The 11,716-nt window shown below is 29.2% G+C and overlaps 1 protein-coding gene across 1 annotated transcript; it reads left to right on the top strand.

The window, feature by feature from the left end:
• Positions 1 to 27: 27 nt before the first annotated feature.
• LOTGIDRAFT_141752 (hypothetical protein) lies at positions 28 to 1,363 on the top strand (the record flags this gene model as incomplete). The annotated part of the gene is made up of 4 exons (XM_009051395.1): positions 28 to 87; positions 373 to 444; positions 814 to 912; positions 1,196 to 1,363. Coding segments are annotated over 4 exons (399 nt in total), but the record flags the coding sequence as incomplete, so codon positions are not given.
• Between the last annotated feature and the right edge of the window lie 10,353 nt (positions 1,364 to 11,716).

Here is an 11,716-nt window from a genome sequence, read left to right as displayed (position 1 = left end):
TCATCTTTGAACTATTTTGTAGGAAGTAAACAATGGGTACATCCACAAGAAGCTTTATCAAGAGGTCATATATTATATAATGTCAAGGTACAGTATTTATCATATACTGTTATAATGACTGTTATCATATTAACAATAAAACTCAATAACAGTTGTGAAATTAAAAATGGACAAAATTAATATATATAGACTCTAAGAGTGAGTGGATTTTAAGCAACTGATGGCATCAGAGAAATCTGGTAAATTATTGGATTTTTCCTGAAGAAAAAAATCAGAAAAATGCTGTTGTCACAAATTGCCATCTCAGGAGCCCAGATGATATAAAATGCTTTCTGTTTCATTGTTGATCTGGCTGTATGATTTATATTATAGTTTCTGGGAGAGTGTAGTGTTGATACACCTAAAGGTACAGAGGTGGTGAAAGATGCCATTAGAAAGATGAAGGTAACTATTATTATGAATTGAAACCTTTTCTCTTTGCATCGTTTACTGTACATGATATTGCAATATAACAAAAAACAAAAAATCACAAGTGCAAATACTACAGATAATAATACTAAGTTATGTTTTGAAAATATTAAATTTCTCCCTTATTGAGGTAAACAATCAGTTCTTGCTCGTTGTTTCTCAGCATCTTTTTAGGGAACTTGGCAAAAAAATGAACTTAAGACTTGTGACCTTTCCTGATTGTATGCTGTTGCCTATCATTTTTAACTTAATATGTTAAAGTGGTTTCGGACTATTGCATTTTTGCCTCACAGTTGTTCCATGTCATCTCGAGACTTTATCCAAATTTTGTTCCTCATTTTCCAGTTTAATAAACATATAAAAAGAGCAGAAGGTCAGAAACCACCAAAAGTAGAATTAACAATATCTATAGATGGTTTAACTATACAAGATAGAGTATCCAAGGTAGATAACTGCTGAAAAATCATTTCAATATATAGACCACAAATAACTTCTATTACAGTAAAAAAAAAAAAGAAAGAAATATTCATCCCCATTGCAACCATTGAAAATCAAAAACTTTTTTTTTACAATAGTTCTCAAGGCAGTTGGCAGTATTAAAGCCTCCATTCCATCAAAATTTCTCTCATTCCCTCATTGCACACTGCACAATTGTACAGGAACTTGTATGAAAAGGGAAACAAGTCAATGTTTGGTTGACTTATTTTTGATATTTTGTAAATTTCAGAGAATAATGCATCAATATCCTTTACATCGAATTTCTTACTGTGCAGACGACAAATCTGATAAAAGAATGTTTACATTTATTGCCAAGGCAGCTAACTCTACTCAGCATAATTGCTATGTTTTTGATAGTGAAAAATGTGTAAGTATATGTCTTCTTTCATATACTTAAAATATAAGTAACATATGGCACATAATAGCACATGAAGTTTGTTTCAGGATTATACTTATAAGCTACAGCCATGAATGTTTTTCAAATAGTGTAAGGTGGTTATGAGAACGCAGTCTCATAATAGCACAAGTTTTAAGCTAGCTAGCCAAAATGGTATATACATGCACTTCTGATTTGATTGAATGAAAAATTTGTGTTTGGCCATTTGTTTGCAAGGATCCTTTTAATCAGCTAGCCAAAACCTCTTGGCATTGATCTTTCTCGGATTTACAGCTGATTTGACTGAAATATTGAGGAAAGATGACATTATCCCAATGCTCTATCACAGATTTTATTACATTAGTCATTAAAAGTGTTCTAATTTGTTTATTGTTGTTATTGTTACTCATTATTGAATACTCATTATTGACTTATTCAGTCCATGGCATAAGATTTGACCTAGCCAGTAGGTATCATATGGTTTTCATATCAGTAAAGTATGTCAAACATGAGAGATAGCTTTATCAGCTAATCAGTTGTCTATTTTTTACCTGACATTTGAACTGTTTACATGTTAATAGACACTTTGTACTGATTAATGATGAACCAATATCATTAAAGAGACTGTCCCTCATAATATTTGAAATTCAATACTTTTGAAGATCTTGTTAGATTTATAACCAATAGTGACCTGGAAAAAAAAACTGGATTATGATTACTTAACTATCTTGGGATCTGTTTGAAAATAAAAAAAAAATTGATGATTAGAATTTCAAAAAATACAGGTCATATCCCTTTAAGGTAGATAATGTATATCAAATGTCCTCATTTAATGATGTTGAATAATGATTAAGACTTAGTGATGAGAAGTGCATGAATATATAGACAATAGATATAATATTTTAGCTCTTCATATTGTAGGCTGAAGAAATAACGTTGACAGTTGGTCAAGCTTTTGATCTAGCCTATAGACGTTTTTTGGACACTTCCAGTAAGGACATGGATGTTAAAAAACAGTTTCTTTTATTACAGAAAAAGGTGAGTCTTTTTGGCTGTATTTTATATAGATAGGGATCTGTTTGGCTGACCAACAGTCCAAGACAAAGTGTGTGCAGTCTAAGAGAAATATTCCAATATATTTTAATATGAATAATATATCAATAATCAAATCTTGCAGCAACAAAAAATTTATATTATATTAATTATTATGTTTAAATTAGATTTGAACAAGATTGTCTAAGATATTCAAATAAATAATGCTACAGCAGCTACTGTAACTTTTCATTATATCACAAGAATGATCCTTAGGACAGTAGGATAGCTGAATTCAAGTTTTGAGTGGACAACGAGAGATCAGTTTTGTTAAAAAAGACTTTGATGGAACTGCAGATGTGACATAAATGGTTTTGGGGGTTATGATTGTATGACTGAACTAAAAAAAAATTCCATCTTTCCGAATATATTTTGAATTTGCATTTTAAATAAATAGTTTTAAAATTCCTGCACCTCAGGAGCTGCTGAAAAATCCCCAAGAAACAAGGCCTAATATTTCTCTCCCTCATGACAAGAAAAACTTGTGATGCTGTGGTCTATCCTTTTGGCAATTTGTATATTTGTATTTTATAGGTTCAAACATTACAGAGTGAAAATGATTGTTTAAAAAAGAGAATAACCGATTTAGAAAAATTAAAAGATAGATCAGATGTAGATACATATATGAAACAGAACCAGGTAATTTTCTCTTTGTATTGTATTTCAGTTGATAAGCTAATTGTTAAAGCGAAATAAATCGAAAAATTACTATTTTATAAAAGCTTGTGTACAAAAAGGTTGCAAATTCCACTTGAAACCAAATTCTATATTCGTATTGTGCATGTCTAATTTTTTTATCTTTTTTTTTATGTATTTGTTGTAACATTTATTAAATTTATCGCATTACAATTATTGTATTAATAATTTTGGGGTTGTATTATATAATATATTTTATTAGATAACTGATCTCAGTCTAACAGATCATCATATAGATGAAAGTTCCACAGATGATGATTTATATTCCACTGTTGAGGTACTGGTTATAATAATAATGGTGCTGGTAGAATAATAATAATAGTAATAATAATAATAAAAATGATGTAGTACTAATAAGGATAATGTAGTAATGGTGGTGTTGGTAGAATAGTAATACTAGTAATACCAATAATGATAATGATGGTACATGTAGGAACAAGGATAATGTAGTATAGTGCTGTTGTTAGGAAAATAATAATATTGATACCAATAATGATAATGATGGTACATGTAGTACAAATAAGGATAATGTAGTACATGTGATGTTGGTAGAATGATAATGATAGTATTATTAATAATGATTATGATGGTACATGTAGTTCTCATGAGGATAATGTAGTACACATGCTGTTGATAGGATAATAATGAAAGTATTCTTAATAATGATAATGGTACAGGTAGTTCTCATAAGGATAATGTAGTAATAGTAATAGTGATGTTGGTAGAATAATAATGATAGTAATACTAATAATGATAATGATGGTACATGTAGTACTTGTAAAGAAAATGTTGTGGTGTTGGTAGAATAATAATGATATTGATACCAATAATGATAATGATGGTAGTACTTTAATAATGATAATGTAGTAATAGTGGTGCTGGTAGAATAATGATAATGGTAATACTAATAATGATGATGATGGTATATTTAGTACTAATCAGGATAATACAGTAATCGTGGTGTTGGTGAAAAGATAATGATATTGATACCAATATTGATAATGATGGTACATGTACATATAAGGATAATGTGGTAATAGTGATGTTGGTAGAATAATAATAAAAGTAACATTAATAATGATAACGCTGGTACATGTTGTGCTAATAAGGATGATTTAGTAATAGTGGTATTGGTATAATAATAATGGTAGTAGTAATAATGATACTGTATTAATGCTGTTGGTAGGAAAATACTAATAGTAATACTAATTACATATGATAATGATGGTACATGTAGTTCTCATAAGTATAATGTAGGAATTGTGGTGTTGGCAGAATAGTAATAATAGTAGACTAAAACCAATAATGATAATGATAGTACATATAGTAATAAGGATAATGTAGTCATAATGGTGTTGGTAGAATGATAATAATATTGATACTATTAATGATAATGATGGTACATGTAGTACTTATACAATTTAGTAATAGTGGTGTTGGTAAGAAAATAATTATAGTAATTTCAATAATGATAATGATGGTACATGTAGTGCTATTCTTAGGATAGTACTCAAACCATGAATTTCATATTTTTGAAGTAGAGGCAACAGAATGCTTAGAAACAAATTTTATTTTCTACTTTACTAATCATATTATATTTTTAAATCATATATATGCCTGTTGAAATTGACATTGAAGATTGATGTATAATTTGATCTTCAGTGAGACATTATCGATTGAATTAAAAGTCAAACACTAAATTGATTTGAAGTTCATTATTAAAGCCTAACTGAGTAAGAAACTATTGGGATTTTTTTTTTCAGAAACAGTCAACAGTTGGTCGCCGTCTGGAGAATTTATTATTAGATACATCAGAGTCTGCTCCTCATTCTAATGGTACCAGTACTAATAATATAACTAATGGTACTTCATCACCTTCTCAATCTGCTCAAGCTACTACCCCTATTTGTAAGTTCATTCTTTTATATTGGGAATTTGAAACTATTGGCATTGACTGATAAAAAAACTTAAACCTCAAGCAAGAATAGCTCAGGCTTATTGCAGCCCAAGTTCTCAGGGAGGTTGATATTTATCAAGAACAAATTTTAATAATTGTTTTAACCCGTTACATAAAAATGTCTACCATATAATTTAGGATACTTGAATATAGGACAATAATAATGCTCTAGTGCTTCATATTGAAAAATGTGCAGAGCTATATAGGATTTTTTTTTATCATATCGATATACAATGTATATGTATATGTTATATTTCAGTATCGCCTCCTCCACCATCAGGCCGAACTAGAAGTTTTATAACATCTCCTACAACACCTACATCTCAAACACTGATAGGTAGGTCTAGGATAGGTCTAATTTGACATTTGATATCCGACCACAAACACATCTGAATATCACGTCAGCAGAACTTGGTATAGTGAGATGTTGACTTCGATAGTGGCCTTTACCAAGTGACATCACATGGTAGCAATAGGCTTCAAATATGTAACTTGTAGTTCAAATTGTTTTTTTAGGGTTTTTATTTGACTCTTAGTCTTCAAAGGGTTTAAATATTTTGCCATATTTTATTTTAGGCAATTCTGGTAATCCATTTAATGAAAATCAATCTTCCGGATTTAATGGTGCTTCCAATCCTGATCCATTTGGTATGGATGCTTTTAACCCCAGATCACCAGGTGCTATAGATCAAGCTATTAAAAGTATGGATCAAGAATTAATGGACATACAGGTTTGTGGCTTTTTTATTTTGTCAAACGATATAGTCTAAAATATTTCCCATCTCAATTTCAGCTATAGAATGAAAAAAGATTTAGTTTGTCTACAATAAGTTTCTATTTTCCATGGAAATTTGTAACTTGCACTTTTTCAATTTCTTGTTCAGGTTTTCCATTAATTAATTTAGGAAATTATTATGTTTCATTGACAGAACAGTGAGTTCTTTTTTGCAAATTTGTTGTTATTCAATGTATTTTTGTATCTTTTCAGTCTGGGTTTAGTCAAGGTTTATCTTTTGGCACTGATGATTTCTCTCTAGAAGATTTAGATCCCTTAAACCATAAATAGATGATGTCTTGCCAGTATTCTTATACTCTTTATAATGGATGATTACTTTGTGACTAATTCTTCTGGACTTGTTTTTTTGCTGATCATTCTGTCTGAATACATGTATTCTCAATATCCACAAAAGATGTCATTTTAACATAAATGAAAACTATAGCAGAATTACCTTTAACTAATTTGATATAAAGTAGTAGCTTTGATGTGCAGCCGTATTAAGTAAAGTAATTCATGAAATAGTTTAAAAAGATGTGCTGGTATTTTATGTCAACTAATTCGACATGAAATAGCTGAGAAAGATGTGCAGGCATGTTATGTTAACTAATTCAACATGAAATAGCTTAGAAAGGTGTGCATCTGTGTTATGTTAACTAATTCATAATGAGATAGATTAGAAAGATGTGCAGGCATTTTATGTTAACTAATTCAACATGAAATAGATTAGAAAGATGTGCAGGCATGTTATGTTCTGCAAGTTATGTTAACTAATTCAACATGAAATAGTTAATAAGATGTGCAGGCAGGTTACTTTAACTAATTCGACAAGAAATAGCTTAAACAGATGTTTTGTTAACTAATTCAACATAAAACAGCTTAGAAAGATGTGTAAACATTTTACTTGGACTAATTTAACAAAAATGGCTTAGAAATATGTACAGGCATGTTAATTTACGGTAACTAATTGAAACTAATTGATTACAAAAGATATGTGATAACTAATTCCAAAGTTGGAGTTTTACAATAGATCTGTAATCTTACAAATCATATTAAGTCAATTCTACACTGACAAGATGCTTTCAACAAATATATGTGATAACTAATTCCATTGTAGAATGTTTACAATAAATCTGTAATAACTAATAAATCAAAATGCTATAGACAACGATGTACAGGCATGTTACTTTTAACTTAAAACAATACTAAAATGTCATAACTAATTTAAATTTATCAATTACAAAAGATGTGCAGGCATGTTACTTTAAAATATAAAGCTTCCAACATATATAAAAATATGATAACAAAATAAAACATGCATGTTCTTACTAATTCAAAATATAATGTTTACTCAAAATAGATGTCATAACTAATTAAAATTAATTAGAAAAGAAGTGCAGGCATGTTACTTTAACTAATTTAAAAATATAATGCTTACAACAGATACCAAAATGTGATAACAAAATAAAACGTGCATGTTCTAACTAATTCAAAATATAATGTTTAATCAAAATAGATGTCATAACTAATTAAAATTAATTAGAAAAGATTTGTAGGCATGTTACTTTAACTAATTTAAAAATATAATGCTTACAAGATATCAAAATGTGATAACAAAATATAACATGCATGTTCTAACTAATTCAAAATATAATGTTTACCCAAAATAGATGTCATAACTAATTAGAATTAATTACAAAAGATTTGCAGGCATGTTACTTTAACTAATTTAAAACTATAATGCTTACAATAGATATCAAAATATGATAATAAAATAAAACATGCATGTTTCTAAGTAATTCAAAATATACTGTGTACTAAAGATAGATGTCTAATTAATGACTAATTGAAAATATAACCAATTGCAAAAGATGTGCAGGCATGTCAAATTGTTATTTTTTATATAATTTTGATTATGGTTTGATTTTTACATTTATATGACTTGTAGTAAACTTCTCTTATTGTACATAGATTCCTATATTATAATATTATGAGTCGCACAATTTATGCTATTTTATATATAAGTTTTATAAACATACATGATACATGCACCGCTTTCATAAATGTCATAGTTCCATGGGCTGTATAACTAAAAAGGGTAGGCTGAGGCTGCTGTCCTGTCAAATTTCCCTTGTTGCACACTGCATACTGTTATTGGCATTCATTAGCCTAATCAGGTACCGTACAGAAAAGTAAGTTGTAAAACTCAATTTCAAGGACTAAAAGCATGTATTTTGGAATAAAGTTTGCAACTTTAAAGTTACATGCTCATCTTAATATTTGGTTTACCACCTGATAAAGAACTATTCAGCTATGCTTAGCTCTTTTCAAAATAAACTATTATATGGAAATCATTTGCTTGTCATCTTAAAAAATATCCAACTGAACACTCTTTAAAGGAGTTCAAATTTGACAAACTAAGGTATAAAATGACATTGCTGTTAGTATATCTAGTTTTTGAGTACTAGCATAATGCAGAGTTTAATTAAAGACTGTTATTCACAAAGTGATAAGTAAAAATTGTGCCTTATTGGCAGATATTTTAGGTAATTTTAGAGCCTTGTGGGTTGATATGGGCCTAGGATTCTTTATTATTAGTTGTAAAACAATAATCATTGCAGAAGTGTTAAAAAGTTAATTTTTAGAATTTGTTAAGTTACTATCATGCATGCTTATTTTCAGAAATTTCACTTATCTTAATTTCCTAGTAGTGCTTATGTTATTTTATTTCACATTCCAATAAAATTTGTAAATATTTATTTATTCTACTGCAGACAATCATCCAAATATTTGCTCCTAATTAGTTGAAAAAGCTGAAGATAAAATAATTCAGAAATTTAGCTATATCAGTGTGTATAAAGAAGATTTTAACTATTTTATTTTAATCTAATGCCATGATTTTGATGTTTGAAAGTATTATTCTATGCACTGTTTAGACTATGCTTATTGATTGGAGGACTTTTTCATCAAAAGGCAAGATTTTTATAATTGGACCTCATAAACCCTATGATATTTCATTATAGATAATATGAAATGAGGGTATATTCTAAGAGGCCAAAGAAACATTAAATCTGAAAATACTGTCAGGTATAAAGTCTTTCGGAGTTACCTACGTTACTCTTATGAAGGGAAGTAACTAGGATTAGTATACATGTACACAATGAAATTATTATCAAAAAAAAAAGGAATGAACAATCAAAGTAGATGGTTTGATAGATATAAGCACATGTATTTGGAGTTTCCCAAATGTAATGTAACTATGAAATGCAGTGTTACACTTATAAAAGACTAGTTTTTTTATTTGTGTTACTAGGCCTTTGCCTATTGTGCGGCTATGCATTTGTAGTTACATAAGATATGGAAAACTTCAGATACCTATAATGTATAGATATTTCTGCTCATCCAACTTCATTTAAAACTTGATCACGAGCAGTCCATTTTTTTTTTTAGAATAGTCATAAAAACTATATTCCAGACTAAATTTACATTTTGTTTAGTGTTACTAAAACTATCAATAAATATAATGGTCTGCATATTTTTTTGTTTTAAATGTTATGACCCAGATGAGCAGAAATATCTTTTCTGGACTATATTTGGTAAATGTAAATATGAAAATGTAAATATACAATATATTAAAAGCATATTATAATTGTAAATAATATAAGGAATAATAAGTCTTGTTATACAGGACAGCACTGATTCTTATTGACATTATTGCTTCTACTTGGTCACAAACAATTTTAAATCATGTCTTTTAATCAGATTTAAAATAAGAAAATTTTATAAATTTCTATTTGCATTGTGCCACCATAAATTATTTTTGAAAAATTACACTGTATTAATTTTGGCTGGTTATTATTTAAGTGATTTAATTAACTTAAAATGTGATTTATCATTCAATAGAGCTTGATCCATAAGGACTTTTTGAAAATCATATCCAACAACCTGTTCTTTTACTATTAATCAGAATTTTGCTCTACACGGTGGTAACAGAAATGTTGTACAATGATTTATTTCAGCACACATCAAATAACATAAAAATATAATTATATTCCTTTTAATGTTTTTATACTTTTATTTAACATCATAACGTTTTAAACTGTTAATAAAATGTTGAAAAGCTTTTTTTTCCTTCTTAAAATCCTCAATTTCAAGGAAAAGAAATCTGAATTGTTCCCTATTAAAGGGACAGATGCAGCATTTTGGGGGGCTTGTTTTCAGTGTTGAATGTAGGCAATTAGTCTTCAAAAGTACAAGGAATGTACGAAAATGGCATATTTCCTTTTAGAATACTTCAAACTCACCGGTCGTTATTTTAACATATACATGGATTTGAAGGCACAAATTTCGACAGTGAACTGTGAACACTATTACTGATTGGCTAAACAATGGAGCAAATGTCCCTTTAATACTAAAATTCTGATGTCTGAGCAGCTTATATTTTTTGAATTTTTTTGATATTTTTTAGAAGAATTGGAATAGCAGCTTCAAAACTTTTTACTTTGCTCAGACAATACGCTACCTGAAGTCTCATTACTACCTTGCTGTATATTTACATGTCGGTACTAGACGGATCATATCTTTAGTATTGCATGACACAGTTGTACTATTTTATTGATTAATTATTCTACATCAAGACCATCAGACATGATAATTTGTTATCACATAGGTTTAATACATTCTCCTAGCCTACTGATTGTTTTGATCTATTGATTTAGATGAACAATGCTATGAGATACAATAAACTAACTTCAAATTTATGTATTCTAAGATGAAGTTCTAACTTTTTTTGATTCGATAATTGATGTAGGCTAAATAATCTTCAGAAGCTCTAGAGATGTACAAAAATAGCACAATTCCTTGAAAAGTATCTCAAACTAGGAATTTCTTTTCCTATTTCTATAGATGTCTTTTCTTTAACCATTTTTTTTTATTCTATATATCAGTCTCAAGAAAAGAAGAGTCGTCTTCTAAATATTGTAGACACACACTACTGCTGATTGGCTTACCTATAATATTCCTATTTCTGAGACTAAGGTAGAGCTATGACTGGTCAAAAAATGACATATTTATCTCCGTTTATAGGCCTTTATGATTTGAGGTAAGCTTGTCTAGATTTTGGGGAAGGGAGGGCATCCAGTCCCAGTATACATATATCATTTTCATGAGCCTACTACAATTAGAACAATAAGTAGGCTAGGTAGGTACCTATATGCATGTAGGCCTATTATATAATAAATGCATATTTGTGAGCCCTTTGTCACACTGGATATTCTAGGTCTATACAACAAATCAATCTAAATCAACCGAAATAACTAAATCAATAGGCCTAGCGCATTTAATATATTTATAAGCACCATCGACGTTGTTATTCACAATTACAGCTAAGACCCTTGTCTGGCTTAGATATTTGTGATGGCATAGCCTAGTAGGCTCTAATAAATTTAAACGACTTGAACAAAACTAGGCCTAGACTAAAGTTAAAAAAAAAAAATTTGTAACTAATTTTTGTAGATCTAGATCTGTCTAGAATCTAGGTAAATCTTTTGCGAAATTTGGTAGACTAATCTTATGAAAATTGTAGACTGGACTAACTACCATGCTCATGAACTGGTAGGCCTAATGGTAAAAGTGCCAAAAATATAGCAGACGAATTTCAAATTTAGATATCGTCTGCTCTTTTTTTTTTAGATCTAATCAACTAGTCTTTTTATCGAATGACATAATTACAAATATGACTTTGAGTCTGGAAAATGAAGTCTACTATGAACGGAAAACGGAAATCTCACGATGCCACGTTGGGACATGACGTCATCCTTAGCAATTGTCCTATCCCCCTCTACGACCAATTGTA

This window comes from Lottia gigantea (assembly GCF_000327385.1).
Source record: "Lottia gigantea unplaced genomic scaffold LOTGIsca_166, whole genome shotgun sequence".
Taxonomy (NCBI): Eukaryota; Metazoa; Mollusca; class Gastropoda; family Lottiidae; genus Lottia; species Lottia gigantea.
The sequence above is the reverse complement of the archived record's forward strand: the minus strand, read 5'-3'. Positions and strand labels throughout refer to the sequence as shown.